The following is a 12166-nucleotide window of genomic DNA, read 5'->3' as shown; positions in this document are numbered from 1 at the left end:
CCGATCCTCGCGCACCAGTCCATCGCCCCCGCCGATAGTCCGCACTGCTCCTCCCTTTCCTCCCCCTGCCGATGAGCTACGTTGCCCCTCGTTGTGCCTCCCATCTACTGGCGAGCTACGCCACCCCCTCCCTTCCTTCCTCCACCGGCGAGCTGTGCCGCCCTCTCCCTTCCTTCCTCCACCGGTGAGCTGCACTGATCCTCCCCCGCTAGCAAGCCACGCCACCCCTCCCTGTGCCTCCCATCTGCCAGCGAGTTGGAAGAGATGCTGGTGAGAGGTGGTGGGAGGGGCAAGATAGATAAATAACTCATTTAGCTGGTGGATCCAAACACCTCCAACTAAACTTTAGCTAGGTTATCTTTAGCTAGCTAAAAAAGAGACATCAAATTTTACCCAACTAAAGTTTAGTTGGATGGAATTAGTACGTCGGTTGGGAGGAAAAGACTTGACGCGGTTCTGTTACCAACGAGGAAACCATGCATCCCTCTCCTATGTGCCTTCATGCAAAATTCGTGGGAACGAGGAAACGGCGCTGGGTATCGAGGCAAACGGCGCTGAGATCCATGAATCCTTGGTTCACTTCTTTTTCAGCGACAGCATATTTTATAGGCCAACAGTGACAGCATCCTACATACTATGTACTGCGCTTCACTCAGTGTAATCACGATTGTCACGAGGAGACGGGAACGCATCATGCACGCGCACCGCGTGCTGACCAGACCCTGACCCTGATCCTGACCCTGTCGCTTTCCGGGATGACCAAAAACAAAATCACCATTCATCACCATGCGCATGCAATGATGGCCTGTTTTCTTTCACAAAAATAAAATAATAATGAAAATAATGTACATGTAACGACCACATTGAGAGGAGGTGGTGAGAGTCAGAATTGCACGCACCGCGGTGAGAGAACGTGGGAGAGAGTCAACTTTCCGTGGGCCTGCGCGCACACGTGAAAAGGAAAGGAGGATGCGTCGATCGCTGGGCTATAGCGTCGCGCGCAGAATCAACATTGCGTGGTACTTATAGGAAAAAGGGTAGAAAATTAAACTTGGATCGGCCAGGAAAAAGAGAATAGAAGGATCCGTGACTCTAGCAGCTCGCACCCCAGCAGCTCACGGAGCAGAAAGCAGTGAGCTGCGTCGGCGGTGCACGAAAATAGGGCCCTGAGAGCTAGTGAAGGGGATAAGATGCCTCGCCGGTGGCGAACAAAGGCAAGGAGCTGCCATGACGCCTGCGTGTGGAGGTAAGAGAAATCAAGAGGCAATGCCATCGGCTTGAGACCTTCTGTCCAGGTATTTCAATCTAGGATTTTTTTTTACTGGAAACTAGGATGGAATGTTGTACGAATGATTTGGTATGTTGCAACCGTTGGGGTGTCAAAATTAATGGTTTGTAACGTTGTAGTATGTGGTTTGATATTGCAATCTTACTATTACTAATTGAAGGTTCTTTTTGAAGCCTCCAGGTGAAGCCACCTAGGATTCCTAAGTGGTAAAAGAGAGAAATCTTAAAAATTCTCACAAAAAAGCAAAACATCCGACCATCAATCGATAGATTCAAATCATCATAGTCATTGGATCTATTATATTTTTTAAAAAATTACCCACCTATACCATTATGAAAATAGCCTAAAGTAACCCCCTAAATCTATATATAAATTACCCACCTCTGCCATTATATAAAATAAACTAAAGTAACCCCCTAATCTTCATCAAAATTACCCACTTATACCATTATAAACAATATTTAAAATAACCCCTAATTTGCAACTGAATTGCCTACCACTATTACTTAAAAAACTTAAAGTAATCTATATTACCCACACATGCCATTATTAAAAATAACATGAGGTAACCCTACGTTTGAATCAAATAACCTTAATTAAAAATATATAGCAATATATGATTCTAAATTGTCTATATCTTGCACTATTGGTATACGATATAATAATTAAGGTCTATACACATGATGTGTGTCACCATTTATAAGGATATAAAGTGATGAGAATATAGATTTCTATGCTAAAATTGTATCTCGAACTTAGGGTTCATTAACCAAATTCAAGCGCATACCTGCGATGCAAAGTGAAAAGTTAAAGATTATAAATGTGGATGAAAATAGTATAGAGTAATTACTAACTAAAATCTATCATAATTGGGTAAAGGTATTAAGTATATATCTACATAAGTATTGTGTTCGAATATTTAACAAACGAGAGGTAGCTTATGGTAATAGTTTTGTAGCAATGTAGTCTCATTTTTTTCCATTGGAGGCTCCACATTAGTTCCCACGAGACAAGCTAGAAAAAAGAGAAAAATTCTCATAAAAATTAAAAATATCAAGTACCAATTCTGTAAACTCTAATAATCATAGCCATTGATCTATTATATTTTCTAAAATATTACCCACCATTGTCATTGTGAAAATATTCAAAAATGAGCTCTAAACCTATATTTAAATTACCGAGCTCAGCTATTATAAAAAATAATCTAAATTAACCCCATAATCTTCATCCAATTTACTAATACACATCATTATAAATCATAACTTAAAATATCATTCTAAAATTTTATCTATGTTACCCACGTATGCCGTTATTAAAAATAACCTAAAGTAAACACCTGAACCTTAATCTAATGATCTTCATGTGCATCATACGGAAATGTCAAAAGTAAACTAATATATGATTCTAAATTACCTATTGATGTTATTGTTAATATAAAAATACTAAGTTAAAGTATGTACATATGATGAGTGCCACCATTTAGACCATTTATACATGTATGTGAGGAATCGATGAAAAATATTGATTTGTATGCTAAACATAATGTATGGAGGATTCGAGGGGTCAAATAAAATGGAAAAAGTATGAATATGGATGAAAAAGTGCATTGAATAATTATTAATTAAAAATCAATCGCAACTGGACAAAGATAGATACATATCTATATAAGTATTATGTTGAAGTATTGAAAAATAAGAGAGTAGTAGGTAAACAATTTTGATTATTAGCTAGGAATTTAATTTCTAAATAATTTTCAAATACAATAGCTTCTAAAAACATTAGCCCGTGCTCCCGCACGGGTTGATGGACTAGTCATACAAATCCAGAGCCAGGTAACGCCGAGCAACCATACACCGTGCCTACCATGCCGGGTGGAGGAAGAAAAGATGCCGCCACCGGCGAAGCTATTCACGTCGTGATGCTCCCCTGGCTCGCCTTCGGCCATATCAGCCCGTTCGCGCAGCTGGCGCGGAAGCTGTTCTCCGTCGAGGGCGGGCACATCCGCGTGACGTTCCTGACGGCCGACGGGAACCTGCCGCGCGTGCAGGCCATGCTGGCGCCGGCCGTCGGCGCGGCGGCCGTCGTGCCGCTACACCTGCCCCACGTGCCGGGGCTACCCGAGGGAGCCGCCAGCACGGCCGAGCTCCTCAAGGTCGCCTTCGACGGCACTCGGGACCAGGTGTCGGCGCTGTTGTCCGAGCTCCGCCCGGACGCCGCGCTGATCGACTTCGCCACCCCGTGGGTCACCGACATCGCCGCACCTCTTGGCATCAAGGTGCTCCACTTCAGCGTGTTCTCAGCCGTCGCCCGCGCCTACAACGTCGTCCTGGCGCGCCGCCTCCATGGGGCGGTCCCGTCGGCCGGTGACCCCATGGCCGCCCCTTCCGGTTTTCCCAAGGGCTCCGCGCTAGCCACCATTCCGCCCTACCAGGCCGCCGGCTTCACCTACCTGTTCACCAGCTTCTACGGCCAGCCCTGCGTCTACGACCGTGTGATCGCCGGCATCAAGGCCTGCGATGCCATCGTGGTAAAGACCTGCGTGGAGATGGAGGGCCCCTACATAAGTTACCTCTCTGCCCAGTTCGGCAGGCCAGTGCTTCTCGCCGGACCCGTCGTGCCGGAGCCGCTGCAGGGCCATCTCGATGAGCGGTGGGCCAGCTGGCTCTCCTCGTTCCCGGAGAACTCCGTCGTCTTCGCCTCGTTCGGCAGCGAGATGTTCCTACCGGCAGCGGCGGCGACAGAGCTTCTCCTCGGCCTCGAGGCCACCAACCGGCCGTTCCTCGCCGTGCTCAACTTCCCCAAGGGAGCGGACACGGAAGCGGAGCTCCGGGCACGGATCCCGCCGGGGTTCGAGGAGAGGGTGAAGGGGAGAGGCGCGGTGCACACGGGGTGGGTGCAGCAGCAGCACATCCTGCAGCACCAGAGCGTCGGGTGCTACGTGAACCACGCCGGGTTCAGCTCCGTCGTGGAGGGCCTCGTAGCCGGTTGCCGGCTGGTGCTGCTGCCGATGAAGGGCGACCAGTACCTCAACGCGGCGCTGCTCGTGCGAGAGTTGCAGGTTGGGGTGGAGGTGGCGCGCCGCGACGAGGACGGCTGGTTCGGACGCCAGGACGTGAGCGATGCGGTTGCCTTGGCGATGGCGGAGGGAGGGGATGGGGACGGGAGGAAGTGGAGGGAGTTCTTGACGGACGACGCCGTTCAGAAGAGGTTCGCCAGGGACTTCGTCCGGCAGCTCAAGGAGCTCGTCAGGGCAGCCTGACTCTAGCTCGTATGTGCAAAAATAGTTTGCATCCTCTGTTGCACGGAGTACGGTTACCTGAATGTATGCTGTGTAATTCGCTTCTTATGTTTCCTTTTCCTGCTTTGTGCTTTCTATTGTAATAAACTTGTGTCACTATTGTATTGTCCTCCTCAGTCCTTAACAGTCGACCGTTCCATCACATTACAGGTGGGTCCTCTGTTATATATCCTTTCCTCTTCTTTTACAGCACGTGGCTACAAGCACTAGAAGTCTGCAACCAAAAACTCCTTATAATGCAAGCCTGTTCTGATGACCCAAATTTACTCTCACGTAATTGTTCTTAGCTTTGGTTGAATCATCGTAGTTCTTCGTTGTTTAGGCCAGTGTGTATACATATGTAAAGGGATTTATCTGATGTTACGACACTTATCACCACGTACGAACTTGCAGCCAATACTCTTCCAATTATATTTTTTTAACAAAAATAATAACTAGGTCATCAATAAGGAGACCATCTAATGGCATCCGCACTAGTAATCTGATTCGTCGAGGAGAGAGAGAGCACAACGGAAGTAATTAAAAACGTTGAACCGATTCAGACACCTAATGTTATGTGAACCCCACGAAAATATAAAAAGTAGCCACCGCTCTTCCCTATCATCTGTCCGCCGTCTCTTCCTCCATCCTAGTACGGATTATTGATGTTGGATCAATTGATGCTGTAATACTTTGTCCAGTAGTGTTTGTAAGAGACTGCTGCTGGGATTAGCTTTTTTTCTCTTCAATATTATGATATTTCTATTCGGATGTTTCAATCGGTGACATGTTGCAAGAACTTGTTTGCAGGAAATGTTATAAGATACAAAAAGTATCTGAAATGTTGCATATGAAACCTCCAAACATGTTGCAGACACTACTACATAGAGAGTCATCATCAACAGGGTCATCACAACCGATTTGATCAAAACCGACGGTACTACATTTTCACCGCGGGTTTGGCAGTAATTCGGTGCAGTGGAGGCTAAAATCAACGGTGAAAATAGACATGATATCACTGCCAGTTCTATCCATGACTAGACGGTGAAAATCAAAATCAGTTTTCACCGCCGGCCCGTAGGTTAACCCATCGGTGAACCATGTACTGACAGCGGCCCTTCTTATCCACACCCCCTCCCTCTCCTTTCATTCTCTCTGCCTCCACCCCACCTCCCATCCTCTCCGCCTCCATCTCTCCACCTTCCTCCCTCTCTCTTATTCCCTAAGCCTTCCTCCCCCTCTCTCATTCTCAGCCCCTCCCCTTCCCCCTCCGCTCCCTTTGCTGCTCCTCATGCTCCCCACCCCCTTCGCTCGCCCCTCACTGGTAGTGGGGAGCAGCGGTGGGGTCGAGGTGCGGTGGTGACACACGAGGAGTGACCTTGGGTGACCACGGCCGCGGGTGGTGACGGGCGCGGACGTGAACGCGAGATACGGCAGGGGCAATGGAGCTGCCGCAGTGATGATGGGTGCGGGATGCAATGGCGGGCGAGATGCGATGGTGGGAAATTTTCAGCTACTTAACCGTCCGAGCTGACCCTAACGCCTATATCAGCTACTTAACCGTCCAAGCTGACCCTAACGCCTATATAGATGTTTAGGAGCTAGCAACTCCGGTAAATAAATTAAAACATAAGCAAAACATATAAGGACCCAAACAAACATTACAAGCTTCCACTAGCCTTAAAAGACACGACAGAAAGTTAATCTCACAAGAACTTGCTTGGCTAACTCTGCAAGGAAAGCGTTAACGTGCTCCTCCCTGACCAAGGCCGACCACACACTGACCCCACCCTTCCCATTGCACAGAAAGCCCGCCGCGCTCGGCGACGGCGGCATATCTCTCCCGGAGGACGCCACCCTCGCCGGCCTCCCGCTCCCGAAATCCACCTGCTCGAAGCCAAGGTTCCGCCACGACGTCACAGTCATAGTATCGTACGTCTTCAGCTTACGCAGCTCCTCTCCACCTACCATGCCTTCGTTTTCCTTCAACCGATCAGGTATCCGATCCTTGGCGTGCTTGATCTCCATGACCAAGTCCTTGACCTCCCCGCCCGCCACCGCGCCGCTCTTCGCCATGACCAGCTGCACTACGATGCAGTTGCCGTAGTAGCCTCTCTTCACGCCGATGTGCCTGCGCATGTCGGCGAGGAACACCAGCAAGGTCGGGGTCTCCTGGTCGGGCCTGATCGCACGGGTGCGGCACGGCCATAGGATGGCGAGCACCACCTCGAATGTCGTGCATTGCCGGCCATGGAAGCAGGTGCTGAAATCTGCTCTGATACGGTTAATCGAATCCATGGCGATTGTGATGTCATGAGTGGCGAGCTCGTCGGCGTTCAGTGGATCGAGGCTCAGGATCTGGTCCTGCGCTTAGAGAACGGAGAGAGGGAGGCGATGGAGCGAATCGTCCCACCGGACCGGAGTGACGGACGGCGACGGCGACCCGCCGGCGAGCTCGCCGACGGCCTGCAAGAACTGGGCCATCCCCATGCCGTCGGCAACCCCGTGGTTCCATGTCACGCCGAGGACGAAGACACCGCACGGGAACTCGGTCACCTGCATCAGCAGAAAAGGGTCACCATGGCCACAGGTCATGGCTGGGTAGTAGACGGCAAGCTCGTCGAGGAGCTTCCTCGCGCCCGGTGACCGGTTGAAGCACAGGACTTCCTTCAGGGCGTAGCTTGCGGACGCGGCGACGAATACCACACCCTCATCGTTGCACTCGATGTGGACATCGTCGTCATTGTCGCCGGCTCCGGCGACGATGCGACCGGCGATAGGGTAATAGTGGACCAATGCTCGGGACAGTGCAGCCCGGATGGTCTCGGCAGCGTTGTGGAGGGGAGCCTCGAACACGAGCAGAGACGTTGTTGGCACCTTGTACAGACCCTTGTCCAAGGACGAGAGCTTTATGGTGACCGCCCTCGTCGTTGCCGGCTCCGGCGATGGCCTGATTACCACGGGTGAGGACTTCCTCACCACTAGACTCATTGTCTTGTACTATATGTGTAGTAGTGTTGATGTGTGTACTGTGAGTGAGGGCGCATCTTGGCCTCCAGCTTCCATGGCCTATATATTCCTGGGAGTAGCTAAAACCAACACCCAATAGGTATGGAGTTTCGTGCTCGTATATGTTAATATATCAAAAAAAAATTAAGTATGGCAATTGGCTTGTGTATATTAACTGGATTGAGATTATGAAGATCACATACGACTAAAGCATAGGTTGTCACCAAACTAATATGGTATGATCGAGGATCACGTACGACTAAAATGCATGAGTTGTCCCCAAACTTGTTTCAGCGGTGCCATTCAGATCTCTAATATCTCAAAATGCAATTTTAGATCTTTAAACCTGTGCCCGGTATCATCCAGATCCTTAAGCTCTCATGACATTTTTTTAGATTAAGGATAAAATCATCCGGCCTCGGTCATCCACGAATGAATGCCTACAGCCAAGAATAAGCTCTCATGACATATTTTTAGGTTTCCGAACTTATCCCCGGATGTCATCCAAGTTTATGAACAGAGATGACACCTAAACAAATTCAGGGACCCCCTCCTCGTGTCTGTTAGCGCTCCTGTCCAGATAGCTGTCCATTGCTAGTTTACTCCAAAATTAGTCATCCATTTCCGTGAAAAGCACGATAGTTATCTCGCATCCTTCTTTCCCAATCCATATAGCCTTCTCCAATCACTGTCCATCTTTAGCACCACGTGATAGCGATGGCGAGCTGTCCATCGTGGTCGTGAACCATGTGCCTCAGCAATCCATTTCTTTGGAGATATCGATCATCCGACTGCAACCTAGTAGCAATATGATATGTTGTCCGGCTTTATTTGTGCGACGCTGCAGTGACTGTGGGGCGAATAAGGAATGGGGGTGTTCGGGCGGCGGCGGCGGCTGTGGACGCTGTCGCTGGTGACCGCGGCGGCGATGCTGGAGAATGCAAACAAGTCCCTGCTGCCGGCGATGTACAGGGAGGTGGGCGCCGCTCTGGGAGCTTTGCCCGCCGAGCTGGGCACCATAACGCTGTGCCGTGGGCTCGTGCAGGCGCTGTGCTACCCTCTCGCCATGTGTGCCGAGGCGCGCTTCTACCGCACCCGCATTGTTGCTGCGGGGACCTTTCTCTGTGCCGTGGCCGCCGTCCTCATCGCCGCCTCCACCACCTTCCTTCAGGTCACCCCTAACATTTAAAGCGATCTCCATCGTCCTCCTAAAATTTAAAAGACAACTTCCTAATATAATCTGATGTAGATGGCGATCGCTGGGGGCTTCAATGGCGTCGGCCTGGCGCTGGTGCTGCCGGGGGTCTACTCACTGGTCGCCGACTACAGCGACGACGAGACGCGTGGCGCGACGTTCGGGTGGGTGTACATGGCGCAAGGCATGGGCACCGCCATGGGGAACTCGCTGGGCGTCCTGCTGGCCCCTACCAGCTTCTTCGGCGGTGTTCCAGGTTGGCGGCTGGCGTTCCTTGCCATCGCTCTCGTCAGCATCTCGCTTGCCCTCCCGACATGGCTGGTCGCCGGCGACGATGATGACTCCAGAGCAGCAGACGGAAGTGGAAGCACGAGCATCACGGCCATGGCCTCCGCCGTCGCCGGGGGAGCAAAGGCCGTGGCGAGCGTGCCCACGTTCTGGATCGTCGTTGCGCAGGGTGTAGCCGCGCAGGTGCCATGGTCTGCACTCACGTTCATGGCCATGTGGCTGGAGCTCGTGGGGTTCTCGCACTGGGAGACCACCGTGGTCACGGACCTGAACGGCCTCTCCAACGGGCTCGGCGCGCTGGTCGCCGGGTTCGCCGGGGACCTCGCCGCACGGCGGTTCCCGGACACGGGGCGGATCGCGCTGGCGCAGATCTCCAACGCGTCCACCGTCCCGCTCGCCGCCCTGCTGCTGCTGCTCGCGCGGCCGGGATGGCCGCTGGCCGGCGCCGTGTACGCCGGCGGGTTCTTGCTCCTCGGCGTCGCCATGGCCTGGAGCACGGGCTCCACCAGCAAGTGAGATCATCACATGATGACAGCAACATCAGCTAGCCATTGTTGTTCTTCCGTGCATTCAATTCATTCATTCCCCGTCTTTCTTGATTGGCAGCCCTATCTTCGCCGAGATCGTGCCGGAGAAGGCGAGGACGACCGTGTACGCGCTGGACCTGTGCTTCGAGAACGTTGTGGCGTCGTTCGGGGCACCCGCTGTCGGCGTCCTGGCAGAGCATGTCTTCGGGTACCATGGGCGGCCAGCAGCTTCCGACCACGGCGATCGGGAGAACGCAGTCGCTCTGGGTAAGGCTGTCTTCGCGGTGATCGCCGTCACGGCGACTGCCTGCTGCCTCACGTGCTCGGCGCTGTACTGGACTTACCCTGTGGACAGGCGGCGTGCGCGGATGATGGATGCCTCCCAGCAGGAGGAGCCATCAGTGGGTGACGAGAGGAACGGCGGCGGCGGTGAAGCAAGTGGACCTGCTGTGGCTTCGTCGGCTGATGATGGCCTCAGCCAGGCCCTACTGTCTCCTACAATGAACCTCTAAGAAGGATGGGCATGTATTGATACTGTTTGCAGTTTTGGGGCAACATAGAAGCGAGCCTAGCTTGAAAAATCATCAAAGGGTTAATAGTAATAATAATAAGGCGTACGTGCTACACTATAAAATTGCGTCAAGCATCTCAGGACCAAAGTGCAAAGCAGGTGAAGTCACTCGGACTGCTATGACAAATATTGACTTACAATCGAAGCCAAGCGATCATACAGATCAAACAAGTCGTCTGAAATATTTCGAAGTCTCAAGGACTTGAAAATTATATATAGCAAATTCGTATTATTTCCATCATTTTAGTCCATTTGCTGAACATAATTCAGTAAAACTGAAAGAGGAACAAAGGAAGGGTTCTTCTTCATCCTCCACGCTACCAAAATATACTGAATTCTTGTAAGCTTGCTCATATCCCCGTTTGATCTACCCGGCACGGCACCACGGGCAGTGACAATGGGTTCCTTGCACCCCTTTGTGTGGCAATGAACCGCTCTTCTGTTGGTGAGAGACCACCCTGCAACTGGTGCAAGTGCAAGTGCTTGTGTTGTGTCGAAGGCCACCGTAAGTGGACTCCCAAGATCCCATCTGGTCGGCGCAAGTGAGATCAGATGATGGGTTAACAGTGATGCGGGAAAAGAGACGGACAAACTAGCTTGGCACATCGCTAAATATTTACGCAAACCTAAAAGATCATTGGGTCAGGACTATTGGGAATTGTGGAATCCACTTACTATCTCCGAACGTTGGCTACCATAATGAGGGCCTCACCAGGGGAATCGGAGGTGTTTTGCGAGGGTCGTCACAGATAGACCCTCAGGATAGAAATTGCGTCTATCTCGCATAGACGCAGGTGCGTCCAAGTGAAGGTACGTGGTCGAAGCTGATGGAGGAATTGGCAGCTTGATGACAAGGAGGCATGTCATTGTCACCTCCGGTCAACAACGCAAAAACTTAGCATTAGCAAGCTTTTTACGTACCAACTTATCTGTTTATTTTCATTGTATCAAAATTTAGCGAGGCCTGTAACCTCATCGAGACTTCATTCCTCAAAAGTAGAAATGAAGGCTTCTTATCTCCAACAGTGAGCACGCAACTTGAGAAAAGTGAAAAGCATAATCATAGCACCTTCGATCGTACAAGATCAACAAGGTGCAATGGTAACAAATGTCATTCCTAAATAAGAACTTTAATGTCGAAGGCGAGCACAGGGCAAAGGGAACATGAAAGCTTTGTTGTTATGAGTTTGCCCTCAAGTAAGCCATCGAAATCACCGTTACCTCCACAAAAACAAAAGGTGAGGCAATAAAAAAGCGTGCAAAAGGGTAGTACAGGCAATTTATTTCAGACAGCAAACCATAGCTACAATAATATTAAGCATGGTAAATCCCCTTCTCTAAAAGGCTTGAGTGGGTGATGTTTTTCCCAAATAAAAACTAGCACAACCCTTTAAGAGGCTCCTGCTTGATCTCTACGAAATCGTGGGATGTCAGAGTTTGAAGGGTAAAGTGCATAACCATCGCGAAAGTTGAAGAAATGGTACAAAGCAAAGCTGCGGTCGGAAAAATAACAATAGCAGCAATACCGAAAGTCTTGAAAGCTGGCTCCGGGATGTAGTTCCTGGTATTTAACCCAAGCATAACCACTACAACAAGGTTTTTCACGATGAAATCGCAAGGGTACAATATCCTGCACAGGTCCACCATAAGGACCTGCACAGACAAATTTACAAATTAAAAGCAATTGTTTTAGCTTAAGAGGGCGTCCGTGATAGAACAACTTGTTACAGGCCAAAAGGTCAAAACATCTAATTAAGTCAGCTCCTACGCCTGACTTGGATCTTGCGAAGTTCCGTCACATTTGCTCCTGGACTTCTCAACTGCTTCTTTGGCCTTAGGAAACAATAGGCAAAATTAGAATTCAGAGATACTAGTGTGGGACATTTAAATGAATCAGTTAAAACTATGTACCTTCGCTTCATGATCTGCAGTTGCATTCCTTGCAGCTTCGCTACCACTAACCTTCCAGTATTCCCGAAGGAAGAGTTCTTTTAACAACATCAACGTCTTT

At 50.1% G+C, this 12166-nt stretch overlaps 3 protein-coding genes across 3 annotated transcripts; 2 read left to right on the top strand and 1 right to left on the bottom strand.

Annotated features, from left to right (window-relative positions):
• The first annotated feature begins 3110 nt into the window (after nucleotides 1-3110).
• On the top strand, nucleotides 3111-4870 carry LOC101754290 (anthocyanidin 3-O-glucosyltransferase). The gene has a single exon (XM_004979730.2). It carries the CDS (start codon nucleotides 3153-3155, stop codon nucleotides 4545-4547), a length of 1395 nt encoding a protein of 464 aa, XP_004979787.1. The 5' UTR covers nucleotides 3111-3152; the 3' UTR covers nucleotides 4548-4870.
• A 1375-nt stretch (nucleotides 4871-6245) lies between these two features.
• On the bottom strand, nucleotides 6246-7556 carry LOC101753892 (acyl transferase 15-like). Its single transcript, XM_022829568.1, has 2 exons — nucleotides 6984-7556; nucleotides 6246-6929 (listed from the first exon to the last, which is right to left on the bottom strand). Exons 1-2 carry the CDS (start codon nucleotides 7554-7556, stop codon nucleotides 6246-6248), a joined length of 1257 nt encoding a protein of 418 aa, XP_022685303.1.
• An 835-nt stretch (nucleotides 7557-8391) lies between these two features.
• On the top strand, nucleotides 8392-10461 carry LOC101753478. The gene is made up of 3 exons (XM_004979729.4): nucleotides 8392-8745; nucleotides 8824-9569; nucleotides 9664-10461. The coding sequence occupies exons 1-3, from the start codon at nucleotides 8443-8445 to the stop codon at nucleotides 10094-10096; spliced, it is 1482 nt and encodes a 493-aa protein (XP_004979786.2). The 5' UTR covers nucleotides 8392-8442; the 3' UTR covers nucleotides 10097-10461.
• The last annotated feature ends 1705 nt before the right edge of the window (nucleotides 10462-12166 follow it).

This window comes from Setaria italica, chromosome VIII, assembly GCF_000263155.2.
Source record: "Setaria italica strain Yugu1 chromosome VIII, Setaria_italica_v2.0, whole genome shotgun sequence".
Classification (NCBI taxonomy): Eukaryota; Viridiplantae; Streptophyta; class Magnoliopsida; order Poales; family Poaceae; genus Setaria; species Setaria italica.
The sequence above is the reverse complement of the archived record's forward strand: the minus strand, read 5'-3'. Positions and strand labels throughout refer to the sequence as shown.

Bases quoted from the DNA above. Each gene is read 5' to 3' on its own strand.
- LOC101754290 (XM_004979730.2), top strand. From the start codon at position 3,153: ATGCCGGGTGGAGGAAGAAAAGATGCCGCCACCGGCGAAGCTATTCAC.
- LOC101753892 (XM_022829568.1), bottom strand. From the start codon at position 7,556: ATGAGTCTAGTGGTGAGGAAGTCCTCACCCGTGGTAATCAGGCCATCG. The intron at 6,930-6,983 runs GTCCGGTGGGAC...CTCTAAGCGCAG, and splicing joins CGTCGCCGTCCGTCACTCCG to GACCAGATCCTGAGCCTCGA.
- LOC101753478 (XM_004979729.4), top strand. From the start codon at position 8,443: ATGGGGGTGTTCGGGCGGCGGCGGCGGCTGTGGACGCTGTCGCTGGTG. The intron at 8,746-8,823 runs GTCACCCCTAAC...AATCTGATGTAG, and splicing joins CCTCCACCACCTTCCTTCAG to ATGGCGATCGCTGGGGGCTT. The intron at 9,570-9,663 runs GTGAGATCATCA...CTTGATTGGCAG, and splicing joins AGCACGGGCTCCACCAGCAA to CCCTATCTTCGCCGAGATCG.